At 48.3% G+C, this 15,496-nt stretch overlaps 1 protein-coding gene across 2 annotated transcripts in view; it reads left to right on the top strand.

The window, feature by feature from the left end:
• Positions 1–15,496, top strand: part of LOC142557145 (prolyl 4-hydroxylase subunit alpha-2-like) — a 117,216-nt gene that overhangs the window by 61,577 nt on the left and 40,143 nt on the right. The window contains exons 2-4 of one of the 2 annotated variants that reach the window (XM_075668797.1): positions 7,828–8,006; positions 13,935–14,099; positions 14,864–15,024. The exons of the other annotated variant lie outside the window; for it this stretch is intronic. Coding sequence (XP_075524912.1) covers positions 7,828–8,006; positions 13,935–14,099; positions 14,864–15,024 — 505 coding nt within the window. The remainder of the gene's footprint in view (positions 1–7,827; positions 8,007–13,934; positions 14,100–14,863; positions 15,025–15,496) is intronic. 2 annotated transcript variants of the gene reach the window in all.

Raw genomic sequence — 15,496 nt, 5'->3', positions numbered from 1 at the left:
CAGTCGCGCCTGGAAACACCTGGCGATGAGTGTTGTGGCGACGACGATCGGGCCAAAATGTCTGCCGCCCCGCCGCAGTCGCGCCGGCAAAACCACGTGTCGCAGGCGAAACGCAACAGACCGCCCCGCCGGGGGAAGGAGATCCCGATGGACAGGGGACTGCATCCGCTGTCCGGAGGGATGTCGCTCGATGATGCTCATAACCGAAGTCGGGCGTCCCTCGACGTTTCTTGAGCGCAGCGCACAGAGAAGGCCTCGTTCTCTTGTTCAGGTTCGCACGGGACACTGCAAAGTGACTTCGGGAGAGTTCACATTTTTGTTCTCGTTCCCGGCAAGCGTTAGAACTACGCTGAAACTCAACCGCTCAGTCAGCAAGCACGGCACAACCCTCACTAAGCCCTGCCAGGCTCTTTCCCCTTTTTATACCACTGCCTAGTTCCTTACAGTAGTCTAGCATCACTCAGAACGCGTCCACAAATTGAAAAATTGCACTAGAAAGCATATCATCACTTTGAAACACTAAACAAAAGCAATATGTTAAAAAAAAATCCTGCCTCAGGAAGAAAACATCAGTAACAAACAATTTTGAGGCTGATTCCTACGTTAGGGGCTTCGACTTAAGCCATCGGCGTTACCGTTGAGACTCCCCTTTTTGTAACGCACCTCAAAGGAATATTGTTGTAAAGCGAGGCTCCAGCGCAGGAGGCGGCCATTTTTGGGAGAGATGGTCTGCAGCCATTGGAGAGGGCAGTGATCCGTCTCAATGATAAACCTCGAGCCGGCTAGATAGCATGACAATTTCTGAACGGCCCACACGAGACACGCACACTCTTTCTCGGTGGCGCTATACGCCTGCTCACGACTGGTCAGCTTACGACTAGCATACAGGACGGGGTGTTCTACTTCTCCATTTTCCCGTTGGCACAGTACAACGCCCATGCCTCGCTCACTAGCATCGCACTGAACAATGAACCCTTTTGTATAGTCTGGCGATCGTAGCACAGGCTGGCTTGTTAGGGCACTCTTTAGGGCGCTAAAAGCTCTTTCCTTGGTCTCGTCCCAGACGACTGTTTGAGGCTCTGTCTTTCTTAGAGCATCCGTCAGGGGAGCCGCGATATCAGAGTACCTAGGGATGTACCTCTGATAGTAGCCGGCGACACCCAAGAACGACCGAATATCGGTCTTGGTGCGCGGTTGCGGAAAGTCTCGCACAGCGGCCACTTTTATTTCAGAGGGGCGGCGACGACCCTGACCAATCACGTGACCGAGGTAGACAACCTCGGCCTGTGCTAACTGGCACTTAGGAGCCTTTACTGTCAAGCCCGCTTCGCGCAGGCGGGTTAGCACTGCCCGCAAGTGTGTCATATGCTCAGACCAGGATGCGGAGAATATCGCTACGTCGTCTAGATACGGTAAAGCGAATTCTTGCTGTCCCCGCAACACTTTATCCATGAGGCTTGAAAAACAGTATGGCGCGTTCTTCAAACCAAAACTCAACACTTTAGGACGGAATGTTCCCATTGGTGAAATGAACGCCGCATACCTACTAGCCTCTTCTGTAAGTGGAACCTGCCAATAACCCCTGACAAGATCTAGGGTGGAAATAAACTGAGCGCTACTAACTTTCTCAAGGCGCTCCTCGATGTTAGGGATCGGATAAATTTGATCCTTAGTGATGGAATTAAGCCTGCGGTAGTCGACGCAAGGACGAGGTTCCTTGCCCGGTACCTCAACTAAAATCAAAGGGGAGGTATAATCACTCTCACCTGCCTCAATAACACCGAGCTGTAGCATTTTCTTTACCTCAGCCTCCATAATATCGTTCTGGCGGGGTGACACCCGATACGCCTTGGATCGTACTGGCTCTGTGGAGGTAAGTTCTATATCATGAGTAAGTACAGAAGTCCTACCAGGCCTCTCAGAGAACAGACCTTGAAACTCTTGTAATAGCTGGTGTAGTTCGGTTTTCTGCTCAGGCGACAGCGGTGCTTTACTGATAAGGTCACTAATGACTGGACCGGTGTCTTCCCTGTTCGTCACTGAGCCTAGTCCCGGAAGCTCGACCGGAAGCTCTTCAGGAACGTTTACCATCATGCACACCACTGCTTCCCTTTGTCTATAAGGTTTGAGCAGATTACAGTGGTAAACTTGCTGTGCTTTCCGCTTTCCTGGCAGACTTACCACGTAGTTAACGTCCGACAGTTTCTGAACAATTCGTGCTGGGCCCTCCCACTGCACGTCTAGTTTGTTGTTTAGCGATGTGCGCAATATCATGACCTCATCGCCCACCTCAAAACGACGGGCCCTGGCTGTCCGATCATAATAAACCTTGGCCCTCTGCTGGGCCTTTGTCATTGCTTCACCTGACAACTCCTGTGCCCTTCTTAAGCGTTCGAGGAGCTTAAGTACGTACTCCACCACGACTGGGTCGTCGCCCCTACCTTCCCATGATTCTCGAAGCATGCGAAGCGGAGATCGAAGCGAGCGACCGTACACCAGTTCAGCTGGCGAAAACCCCGTAGCCGCATGCGGCGCGGTCCTTAAAGCAAACATCACCCCAGGCAGACACAGCTCCCAGTCAGTTCGATGTTCAAAACACAACGCTCTCAACACGCGCTTCATGACGGAGTGGAGCTTCTCAACGGAATTCGACTGTGGGTGGTACACTGAGCTGTGTAACAGCTTTACCCCACACCTTTCGAGAAAAGTTGTCGTCAAAGCGCTAGTAAACACTGTGCCCTGATCTGATTGGATTTCCGCAGGGAAACCAACTCGCGCAAATATGGACAGTAGTGCATTAACTATCTCAACTGAGCTGAGTTCTTTAAGCGGCACTGCTTCAGGGAACTTTGTCGCTGGGCAGATCACAGTCAAAATGTGTCTGTACCCCGTGGCTGTTACCGGCAGAGGTCCCACAGTATCAATAACGAGCCGTCTAAAAGGCTCCGTAATGATAGGTACCAATTTCAACGGCGCCCTCGATTTGTCCCCTGGTTTGCCCACCCGCTGACAAGTGTCACATGTCCTCACGAAATGGTCTGCGTCCCGAAAACACCCTGGCCAATAGTACTCTTGCAAGAGACGGTCCTTAGTTTTCTTAACTCCTAGGTGTCCGGACCACGAACCCCCGTGTGACAAGCGCAACAGATCCTGACGATAGCATTGAGGCACGATCAGCTGATCGAACTCCACTCCTCGGCGGTCTAGATACTTCCGGTACAGGACTCCACCTCTTTCCACAAAACGCGCAGTTTTCCTGGCGATACCTTCTTTGACATTGCAGCGCACGTTTTCCAGGCTGCCATCCTTTTTTTGCTCGGCTATCAAAGCCGACCGGCTGACTTTTAGCAACCTATCAAGTCCGTCTGACGTAGGCGCGATGAGCAAATCAGTAGATAGCTCTTCTAACTTTCCCGTGTCGGGCATTTCCTCTCCAGTATCTGGCGCCTTTAACGTTACAGACTCAAGTTTATTCAGTTCGGGCGTGCTCGGAATATCAGCTTGCTGCGCCTCTGACCCTTTTTCGTTGTTTGATAACGTCGGCCCCGCAACTACCGCCTTTGCAGCGAGCTCCCGAACCTTCGATCTGGTTAAGGCCTGAACACTAGCTTCACCAAACAAAAGCCCCTTCTCGCGCAGGAGGTGATCGGACCTGTTTGAAAATAGGTACGGGTACTGGGGTGGCAGCATAGATGACACTGCCGCCTCTGTCTCAAGCGCTCCGAAAGGTCCTTCAATAAGCACCTTTGCTACTGGCAGACACACGCTATGAGCTTCCACGGCTTGCTTGATCCACGCGCACTCGCCCGTGAACATATGGGGTTCTACGTAAGACGGGTGAACTACATCCATCGTAGCTGCGGAATCGCGAAGCACTCGGCACTCTTTCCCGTTTACGAGGAGGTCTCGCATGTAAGGCTCGAGAAGCTTCATGTTCTCGTCAGTGCTGCCTATTGAAAAAAACACAACTTTTGGTGTTGTTTCCGGACACTGCGCCGAAAAGTGACCCGGCTTCTGGCACGTATAACACAAGCGCGCTCGCCTCATCTCGAACCGCTTTCTGCGTTTGGCTGCCGCCGTCTCTTTACGTTTGGTCGGACTGCTTTCACTCGCATCCTCACTACGCGTGTCCCCCTTAAATCTCATGGGCGTGAACCTTGGCCTCTCAAACTGGGAGCCAAATTCACCCTTTTGACCGTCCTTAGCTCCGCGAGCTCGACGCGTCACAAACTCCTCGGCTAGCTCAGCGGCTCTAGCCACCGTACTCACGTCTGGCCTATCCAAGACCCAGTATCGCACGTTCTCCGGTAACCGACTATAAAACTGTTCTAGCCCGAAACACTGCAGAACTTTATCGTGGTCACCAAACGCTTTCTCTTCTTTGAGCCACTCCTGCATGTTCGACATAAGCCTATACGCAAACTCTGTATATGACTCACTTCTGCCTTTCTCATTTTCCCGAAACTTCCGACGGAACGCCTCCGCAGACAGCCGGTACTTTTTTAGAAGACTCGATTTCACTGTGTCGAAATCCTCTGCCTCCTCTCTATCCAAGCGAGCGACTACGTCGGCCGCCTCGCCGGGTAACAAAGTGAGCAAGCGCTGTGGCCACGTTTCCCGAGAGAACCCCTGCTTCTCGCACGTTCGCTCAAAGTTAACCAGGAACAAACCAATGTCCTCTCCAAGCTTAAACGGCCGCATCAGGTCCGTCATTTTGAACAATACGCGTTCTCCTGCACCGTGTGCCTGACTTCCATTACGAGCGCGTTCCATCTCTACCTCGAGACGCTTCATTTCCAAAGCGTGTTCGCGCTCTTCTTTTTTCTCTTGTTGCTCTCGCTCTTTCTGTTCTTTACGTTCACGCTCTTCTTTTTCTTTCTGTTCTTTAAGTTCGCGCTCCTGTTTCTCTTTTTGCTCTTTAAGTTCGCGCTCCTGTCTTTTTGACCTCTCCTCAATAGTCTCAAGGCATTCCGACAGCTCGTCATCCTCAGCCTCTAACTCAAGAATAGCCTTTAGCAGTTCAGGTTTTCTTAGTTTGTCTGAGACATCCAGACCCAACTCTCTTGCAAGCTCCAACAATTTCGGTTTGCGCAACGACTTCAAATCCATGGCTGCTCTGAATGCTGCTTTCTCTACTGCTTACTATTGTCTTGCCGCAAACTAACCCGGCAGCAACGACAACCACAATTACCAGCTCTGTTTCTGACACTAACAAAAAGCCTGGCAAAGCTCAGAAGAAGAAAGTCCCGCACTCACCAAACCTCGCAGGCAGGAATTCCGCGCAGTCGTTCCGCTGCAGGCAACCAGTCGTCACACAGGGCTCGTTGCACTGCTCCCGGATCGTCGTTGAGCTGCTCAGCATACAGTCAACTGCATCTCTTCGCTGCTGGTCGTTCCGCTGTCGCGATCTCACCGCTGGCAGACAGTTGTTTGAAGTCGGAGGCGATCTCACCGCTGGCAACCAGATGTTTGGATCGGACTGCTGGTACGATCTGTTGGGAACCCGGCGCTGACGCCCGTGGTTGTACCTGGGTCGCAAGCCCCAAGGGTAGCGTTGGCCTGGCGGCCTGGGGTACAACTGGAAGCATCCGAAGGTCCCGGCAAAGCATGAGTCGACTGGTAACAACGAAACAACTTGTTTATTTTAACATCGCAAAGAGTTGGCGGTCAGGTTGACCGAAGTAGAGAGACGGGAGAGCACTTTACTCAACAGAAGACATCGGAGCCCTCCCTTTTGGCGTCCGGGGGCAGCTGTTTTTATACTCTCGCAGTTGAGGGCAAGAAGGAACCCCTCAAAAGACGAGCACGTGAATGTACAATGGGCTAATGGTGACGCACACTGTCGTAGCGATGCCGTAGCACCATGTCGAGCACGATCTCCTAGCACCCTGTCGTGGCGCTGCCGGTCGGACACAATGACTGTAATGAGAGGATGGTCCCTGCTTTGGCATCGCCTGTTTCGGGCATAATGACTGGAACGAGATCCCTGCTTTGGCATCGCCTGTTTCGGGCACAATGACTGGAATGAGATCCCTGCTTTGGCATCGCCTGTTTCGGGCACAATGACTGGAATGCGAGGATGATCCCTAGGCGGTCGCATCGCCGCAGTCGCGCCTGGAAACACCTGGCGATGAGTGTTGTGGCGACGACGATCGGGCCAAAATGTCTGCCGCCCCGCCGCAGTCGCGCCGGCAAAACCACGTGTCGCAGGCGAAACGCAACAGAATTCAACTATTGGCCACCTCGCTTATCGGTGTCGTAGCCGTTGGGTCTCGCTGATTTCGACTAGTTTTGAACACTCGACTAGCCTCGAACCACGCGAAACTTATGGTCAGGCCACACGCACGCTTGCCATCATATGCGCTCACTCCTGGTCGCTCCTGGTTAGGCGCCTTGGCAGACTCTGCTTCGTATTGATCTATTGATTGAGCTTCAAAATGCGTAAGAGTGATGCGGTTGCTATCCGTCGGTCAAGCTGGTGCAGGACAAAGCCGGTCTGCACCGCGTAGCCCGACCAGCCCTATCAGCGCGCACTCTAGCCCTGCCGTCCACAAGGCAAACGCTGCCCATGCGCACAGTTGCATGTAGTTGCCGTCTGCTACGTAGCGCAAATACCGCGGCTACACTCCGCTAGCTCCGCGACAGGGCGTTACCTGAGCGCACTGCGGCTCTCTGAGGACAACCGCGTTATGAATGATCTAGAGTCCTGCGTTAACATTTATAATCAAATTTGAACTGTGTCACATGGTGGGGTGACGTAGACGAAGCATTATGGGCACGCCGCGATCTGCCGTAGCCTTCGCAGGGCAAGGCATGCGGCAAGGCAGCAAGGAATGTTTGATCGCCAATAACTCTGCTTGTGCTGAACGCATTGTAGTACTCTTCGGCAAAGTATTTGTGAAAAAGTTTTTTTTTTTTTTACCTTCAAATGCATTTCTCGACTTCGAGGAAAGGTAGTTGGGCCCCTCTAAGGCAACCAGATACTGGTACAACTAAACCTCTATTTAAAGTACTGGAAGCAAGCCAGAAGTTATTTCATTGGATTGAGAACTTCAGTAAATAGTCAAACAAACAAACACACAGACAAACAAACAGAGAAACTTTATTCAAACAAGACCATACCTGAACCGCTCATACACTTAACGCTTACTTCAATCAAGAGCAAACTAAGTGAAAATGCCTGGGGGTAGTCAGCAGAAAGCGCAGTAAGTTATAAAAAATAAACAAAGTTCGTAACGAACGCTAGGTTTCAACTAGTGTTCAACGGCTGGGACAGAGCAGCTGGCGCCATCTGGTATAGCCGGCTTTGAGCTCGCATTGTCTAGCATGGCGGCACTGAAGTTTCCTGGGGGAACTCCTGCGGGCGCCGTGCGTAGCATAGTCGGCTACCAATTACCGCTTATTTCCCTGTCTCTCCCTCTTACCAATAAGAAGTGGTAGGCCAGAGACCATCTCCGACCTCTCCTTCGTTCTCTTCATAAAACCGTCTCCTCATGCCATGGGCAGCTTCTTAAAAGAAGAATGGCCCCGTCTGAAACCGCCATGGTAATGTTTTTGCCGTAGCACCACGCGGATACATTTCGAGGCATTTTTAACACAACGAGTTTCCGCGATCCATTTTCTTAACCCATGTTTCCTATCCAGAAACTTTCTTAAATAGAGCTGACGTTGAGTTCATACCTGTGATTCGATGCTTTGATCCCATTAGGGACTAGGAATATTTGTTGGTAGATTTCCACCGCACCTTGTTAAATCGCAGGTTTTGTAAATTCGGATTTGCTGAATCAATAGATATGAGATCACTGCACTATTCTCTATCGACTGCAGCTTTCTGAACGACTACTACGAAACGAGGACGACCGAAAACCGGAAGCTGACACCCTCTTCGACCGAGCACGAGTACGACACCCGCATGGCCAGTCGCATCGACCCGTACAACACCATAAAACGGCTGTCGCTCGACTGGAACGAGATAGTGCACCACTTCAGGGTGCCAGACTGGACGGGTGAGTATTCCATTTAGTTTATTTATTAACAGGCGTGATTGCACCAGCTTCACACAAAGCCTTCTGCGGGAGTGGGCGACGAGTCATACTCATTGCGACGAAATTGAAATGCTAAGCATATACATACTACAGACCTTTTATTGGGCCGAGTAGAAAAAGGGCGCGCGGCGAGCCCTTCCATCTCTCTGGCTTGGGCGAGCTAGCGCGGCGCGGTTTCAATGTGTTGTCGTCGCGTGCTGTGGAACGATATGGAGATGTTCTAGTTGGTTCTTTGATGAAATTTACTTGATGTCACTTGACACGACGTCGTCGAAGGACGATTGTGTAGTCTCTCGGTGAAGCAGTGATTACAGTACGCGGAAATTTCTATTCGCTGCTCAAACATACACACGACATGCGTCATCAGCCTCGGTGTGTGTATGCGCTGTGAACTATTCTGTCTCTGTGGGATTTCACTCGACGAGCAGCAGCGGTGACTATGAATTGCCAGCCTGAATTGGAAAATATTCTCAATAACTAGTGGTCTGGCGTAAGAACTAAAACACAGTTGAGCTATTGTCTGCATCTTAGCGATGTTTAGTAGCGGAATTGCTTTCAAGTTTAATTGGACAGTATCACGTGCTCCCCTCACTCAATGCCTCACTGGAGGCCTGTGAGATATTTTGAAATAAAATAATAAATAAGAGTGCTCGTGTACAGCCAACGTAACGCAACCCCGAAAGATCTAAGCGGCAATCATTATAAAGTATTTGCGTAAGCCACCACCATTGTTCTCACGCATTTCAAGTATAGTAGACATGAAATCATTATGCAATGCCTTGTTAGCCTCCAGTACGAGGCCGATGGCGTTGCTAAACATAGCGACCACTGCGGTTGGTGAACTAGCATGATACATATAAGCTTTGTGCTACGGCATTGCCTTTTTGCCCAGTAAAGCGCTAATATCCAAAAGTGATAGTGCAAAAATAATCCAATAGCTATTCATCATCATCATCATCATCAGCCTGGTTATGCCCACTGCAGGGCAGAGGCCTCTCCCATACTTCTCCAACTACCCCGGTCATGTACAAATTGTGGCCATGGTGTCCCTGCAAACTTCTTAATCTCACCCGCCCACCTAACTTTCTGCCCCCCTCTGCTACGCTTTCCTTCCCTTGGAATCCATTCCGTAACTCTTAATGACCATCGGTTATCTTCTCTCCTCATTACGTGTCCTGCCCATGCCACCCCCCATTTCTTTTTCTTGATTTCAACTAAGATATCATTAACTCACGTTTGTTCCCTCACCCAATCTGCTCTCTTCTTATCCCTTAACGTTACACCTATCATTCTTCTTTCCATAGCTCGTTGCGTCGTCCTCAATTTAAGTAGAACCCTTTTCGTAAGCCTCCAGGTTTCTGCCCCGTACGTGAGTACTGGTAAGACACAGCTGTTATAAACTTTTCTCTTGAGGGATAATGGCAAGCTGCCGTTCATGATCTGAGAATGCCTGCCAAACGCACCCCAGCCCATTCTTATTCTTCTGATTATTTCAGTCTCATGATCTGGATCCGCAGTCACTGCCTGTCCTAAGTAGATGTATTCCCTTACCACTTCCAGTGCCTCACTACCTATTGTAAACTGCTGTTCCCTTCCGAGACTGTTAAACATTACTTTAGTTTTCTGCAGATTAATCTTCAGACCCACCTTCGGCGTTGCCTCTTCAGGTCAGTGAGCATGCATTGCAGTTGGTCCCCTGAGTTACTAAGCAAGGCAATATCATCAGCGAATCGCAAGTTACTAAGGTATTCTCCATTAACTCTTATCCCCAATTCTTCCCAATCCAGCTCTGTGAACACCTCCTTTAAACACGCTGTGAATAGCATCGGAGAGATCGTATCTCCCTGCCTGACGCCTTTCTTTATTGGGATTTTGTTGCTTGCTTTATGGAGGACTACGGTGGCTGTGGAGCCGCTATAGATATCTTTCAGTATTTTTACATACGGCTCGTCTACACCCTGATTCCCTAATGCCTCTATGACTGCTGAGGTTTCGACTGAATCAAACGCTTTCTCGTAATCAATGAAAGCTATATATAAAGGTTGGTTATATTCCGCACATTTTTCTATCACCTGATTGATAGTGTGAATATGGTCTATTGTTGAGTAGGCTTTACGGAATCCTGCCTGGTCCTTTGGTTGACGGAAGTCTAAGGTGTTCCTGATTCTATTTGCAATTACCTTAGTAAATACTTTGTAGGCAACGGACAGTAAACTGATCGGTCTATAATTTTTCAAGTCTTTGGCGTCCCCTTTCTTATGGATTAGGATTATGTTAGCGTTTTTCCAAGATTCCGGTACGCTCGAAGTCCTGAGGCATTGCGTATACAGGGCGGCCAGTTTCTCTAGAACAATCTGCCCACCATCCTTCAACAAATCTGATGTTACCTGATCCTCCCCAGCTGCCTTCCCGCTTTGCATAGCTCCTAAGGCTTTCTTGACTTCTTCCGGTGTTACCTGTGGGATTTCGAATTCCTCTAGACTATTCTCTCTCCCATTATCGTCGTAGGTGCCACTGGTACTGTATAAATCTCTATAGAACTCCTCAGCCACTTGAACTATATCATCCATATTAGTAATGATATTGCCGGCTTTGTCTCTTAACGCATACATCTGATTCTTGCCAATCCCTAGTTTCTTCTTCACTGCTTTTAGGCTTCCTCAGTTCCGGAGAGCATGTTCAATTCTATCCATATTATACTTCCTTATGTCAGCTGTCTTACGCTTGTTTATTAAGTTCGAAAGTTCTGCCAGTTATATTCTAGCTGTAGGGTTAGAGGCTTTCATACATTGGGGTTTCTTGATCAGATCTTCTATTCCAATAGCTATTCGTGAGGGCACAATTTTCGTAAAGCGGGTGAATGCGTCGGAGACGACGGGATGAACAAGGCCGAAAAAAAAATTGTTTTCATCCTATTTTTCGCATAAGAAGAAAGACACTAGCTAACATCCCAATAAGACCAAGGATGGTCATGTCGCACTTATGAAGCATGTGCTATATGCAGGGTGCTTTTTTTCTTTAGCTGCACCAAATTCTTTAAATGAAAGAAGTATAAATCACGGTAACGTTACGTTTACCATTCAAGTGTACGGATTGAAAGCCTCTAAATACAGAGCAATTTCCGAATTTGCGTGCGTAATTAGCGAAGTTACGGCAACTACCTTCCTAATTACCGATAATAGGTGGCTACAGCAAATGAGCACATAGGGGCCAGTCCTCGACGCTACCTATCCCAACATTCATATTCATACCTATCCCAACATTCATAAAGCTAGAAGCAGGGTGGCCTGTGGGTTGGGGCCGCGGAGACCAAAGGGTACCAGGGGTGTATAAAATCGGCTGGCTGTACGCCATAGCGGACAGCCAATTTTTTATGCAAACACCCCCTAAAACGCGTCACGCGTCAATACGCTCTGGAGAGCTTAGCACTGGCGCGCGTTAAAGCCGACTCTCGACGACTAGCTTAAGAACTTCAAGTGTATTCGTTCTTGTCAAGTGCTATGCCGCGCGCTCAAAGAAATGCAACAACATTGTTCAAAAGAGCAAGAAACTCTGGCGCTGGGTAGCGTAGCCTGCTGTTTTCTTGGCCTTACAACAGTGCATAAAAAGGATCATCTTTGTCGCATGTTGTTACAAGCATATCACAAGACTCGCAACAAAAATCTGTTTATTAACTTAGCTGTGCAACCTCCAACATATAACAAACCGAGTAAGTCACATACTTTGGTGTAGCGACTTGACATTCACATAGGTAGCCCAGCTCGTCGTGAAACTTTTCAGACAGCTTCGTAGCCATTTCTTCAGCATCAATACCGGGTGTCTTGGCTTATTTCGGGTTTAATGACTTGGCCTTCCCAGTCCGATCAAGGGCAACAGCAACGGCCCTGTCGTCCAGTTAATCGTTGCCACCGCACGTTTGTCGAATTTCACCGGAAGGTGCCTCAATTCGATCGCTATTCTGCTTCAGCACATAATTGACACTTATCTACAGCAATAAACGTGTTCCCATAGTGGACGGTGTCGTGAAGGCCAAGGCTTGAAACGTCTCTTCTGTAAAGGCGTCGTTTCCTGGGGCGACTGAACACGATTGTACATTCCTTATGCAGACGTTGAACTCGGTTTTTAGCCACAGCAAACGACGATCATGCGTGTTGCAGATTGGCGCCTTGTAGCCGCATCCTGGATAGGAAGTATAATGAATATTAAGCAAATGCTTTAAGGTATCCAGAAAACGAATGGATGCTTCCTCAAAATCATACAGGGCCCTATCTCCACGGTAATTATCCTGGAGATGTCGTAGTGCTACACAAACCTACCGTAAGCACACTCGAAAAGCGCGCAACACATTTTGCTTTTCGATATTCGACAAATAAATACACATGTTTCCTTGTCAGGTTTCGAGAGAGGTTCACACTCGTCGGCTTATGGTACTGGTACGGCTTCTGCATGTATGTACCACTTATGACGTCACAGTCATCCATGAGCTGCCTTTACCGGAACTGACTTCGGACATAATTTATCGCATGAGACGGGCCACGGAAGACGCGGATTCGTGCCCCACCTGCGGCCAGATGCTTTTTCATCCACTTTCATTACGCAATGTGGCGATGCCTGCGAAAAAAAAAGGTGTATGTAGTCTCAAATGTCTCGCACAGCAAGCAACGATGTGCCTTACAGCAGATACGTCAAATGGAAGCAACAAGTGCGAGGCACAGATATCAAAAAAAGTAAAAATAAGAGAATGCTAACTACGAAGTTTCTTAAGAAGCCAACAAACAAAGACACCAAGGACAACACAGGGGAAATTACTTGCGGCCGCAACTGTCGTCTGCCTGTCAATAATGCCCGCGTAAAATCGCTATCACGCTCACCTATCACGGTTTTCAGCATGCTTCCAGTAAACGACTACATCCTCACTGCAGACCGAAAAATTCTAATAAAAAATATTCTACGGCGTTATCCGCGTTACCAATTCATTAGTAGACACTTTGAGCGGTAGGCTTTCCATTACACTAAAAAGAACGGGTACCACGAAAATTGGTTGTCAGGTCCCTCTAAGGCAGATTTTAGATCGCCCCTAGAGACCGCACAGCACGTAGATCGAGACACGTTTTATGAAACAAGACTGAAGCAATCGCACACATTGAACACACTGCGCTGAAACCAACGCGCCAATTGCATGAAGTTTTTGCAAGAAGTATGTTAAACGGTGCGTACAGGTATCTTCAAGATTAGCCCCACTGAGTCCACATATTCGCATGCGTGTAGACGATTTGTTTATTATAATTGTTTCTTTTTCTAGTGGTGGCAAGAAAAAAAACGTACGTTAAGACTTGGGCAAATTGAACCTCTGTGAACCGAATGGGAATCGGTTTCAATTTTATGTCCTAATCAGTGCTACACATGACCACGGCGCTGTGTGCACCACTATATATGGATGAATAGACGATCGAGGAGATGTTATACGTTCCGCGATCCGTCACAAATGGCGACATAACATATTTTGTCCTTTCTCGTAACGCCTGCAGCCAATATATGCACCAACCAAAAAAAAAAAAAAAGACGGGCAACACGTTTGGCTGTACAATAAGTCGATGTTTATTTACTCCTTAACTATTAGAACTCACTAAAACATACACGAAGCATCTTCCTATTACTTTAACTTTCTTAAGTTGAGTCTGCACTGTCTCAAAATAACATCATGCAACTTCGACACATTTATCGACAGTTCAACATAATCACTAATGACTCAAGCGGGTTGGTGGAGTGCCCGTGTTACTCGTCCTTTTCCTCAATTTCGCCGAAGCAAGTCCACCTTTTCGCCGAACTGAAAGAAGTGCCAGAGTTCGCGTGCTTGACTTGTCGCGTGTCGTCCCTCTCAAACGGCAGAGATCGAGAACCTAATGATGGAGTCGAACGACACGCTCCCGCGACCGAGCGACCTGCTGGACGCCGGCGAGGCTCTCGTCCTCATCCAGAAGATCTACCGTCTCAACCTCACCGACATGACCAAGGGAGTCATCATGGGACACAAGGCAACGTCGCAGTTGACAGGTAGGCGTGCCATAAACAAGCCTCTTGGTTTCGCTAAGCGATTGCTGGGTTCCGGTTCAGGTGGATGACATTGTTATGCGACTATTTGCTACTTTGACAATATTCGTGTGTCGATCTATCTAGCGGCCAACGTCTTGTTGCTCTCATGCATGTCTCGTTAAGTTGATACGTACCAAAATTGGCATAATACGACAAGAGTGTATGACGAACAAAAATTATAGGTCACGACACGAATGTCCTGACATGCGTGTCATGTAGGTCATGAAACAGCCGCAAGGTGGATTTTAGAGCAGCCCCTAAGACCTAACAGCACAGTTCAGGTTTCTTTGTATTCTCGTCGGAGAAAAGACATGTATAGCAAATGCAAGGAGGGTATGAAGCACTGCGCCTATTTAGGAGTGCTACACGGAAAAATTATTCGCACGATATAAAAATACGAGAAATAAGGACAAGAAGTGGAACCAGAGTACTCGACACTACACTTCTCATCCCTTCACAAAGGCAATCAATCAGGGCGATTAGCTTCAAGTTCTGAAGCATCTCTTTTATAATTTTTTTCTTGTCCAGCGAATGTCTCAAGATCACGCTTTCTTACGCGAACTTTTTTGAAAGGGAGGAGGGGTATCGTGAGGCCGGGGCGAAAGGCCAAATAATATGAGTGGGTAGTATCAATGCAAGTTGACGCAATGAACGTGCTTCTACAGTGTACGCACAGGTTCCGTTTGCCAAAGCGTTGCCTTCCCTTTTTTACCCCCGATGCGCAGCGCGAGACTGTCTGTACTTCGGCCAGCTGCTGTACAGCAAGTCTGACTTCGAAGACGCCATCAAGTGGTTCGAAGAGGCACTCGCAAGGCTGAGCCTCGAGAAGCAGCCCTCCGTCCCGCCAAAGACAGTGCAGGATTACCTCAACAACAGTCTCGAACAGGTAGGCCCCGCTCAACACGTGACTGTGCCTGTACTCGCATTCTCAAGGAACGTAACACCATTCCCTAGAGAAGGAACACGTGGCAAAAAAGAATAAATGATAAATTTAAGGATACTCCCGCACAACAAGAAATATTAATCAGCCCTTCCACTCTGAAGAACGACAAGCAACGAGGCTGTTGTGTGTTTTACCTCAATCGACGCGCCTATGTATATATAGGCATTATTATTTCATATTTAACATCACTTTATTATTATTATTATTATTATTATTATTATTACAAACACCCGTGGTTGTCCGTTTCCCTCCCGTAGAAGCCCACGTATTGACAGCAGACAGGAATTCCACATTTACAACTTCACTGTGACTTACGTAATTAATAAAAGCAGATGAAACTCGGCGTAATGCTAAGAGTCGTCTTAGCTGCTAATTGTCATATAACTTATTTCGGTAAAGGAAGAGTTACAGCCGT

The sequence above is a fragment of the Dermacentor variabilis genome, chromosome 9 (assembly GCF_050947875.1).
Source record: "Dermacentor variabilis isolate Ectoservices chromosome 9, ASM5094787v1, whole genome shotgun sequence".
Taxonomy (NCBI): domain Eukaryota; kingdom Metazoa; phylum Arthropoda; class Arachnida; order Ixodida; family Ixodidae; genus Dermacentor; species Dermacentor variabilis.
The sequence above is the reverse complement of the archived record's forward strand: the minus strand, read 5'-3'. Positions and strand labels throughout refer to the sequence as shown.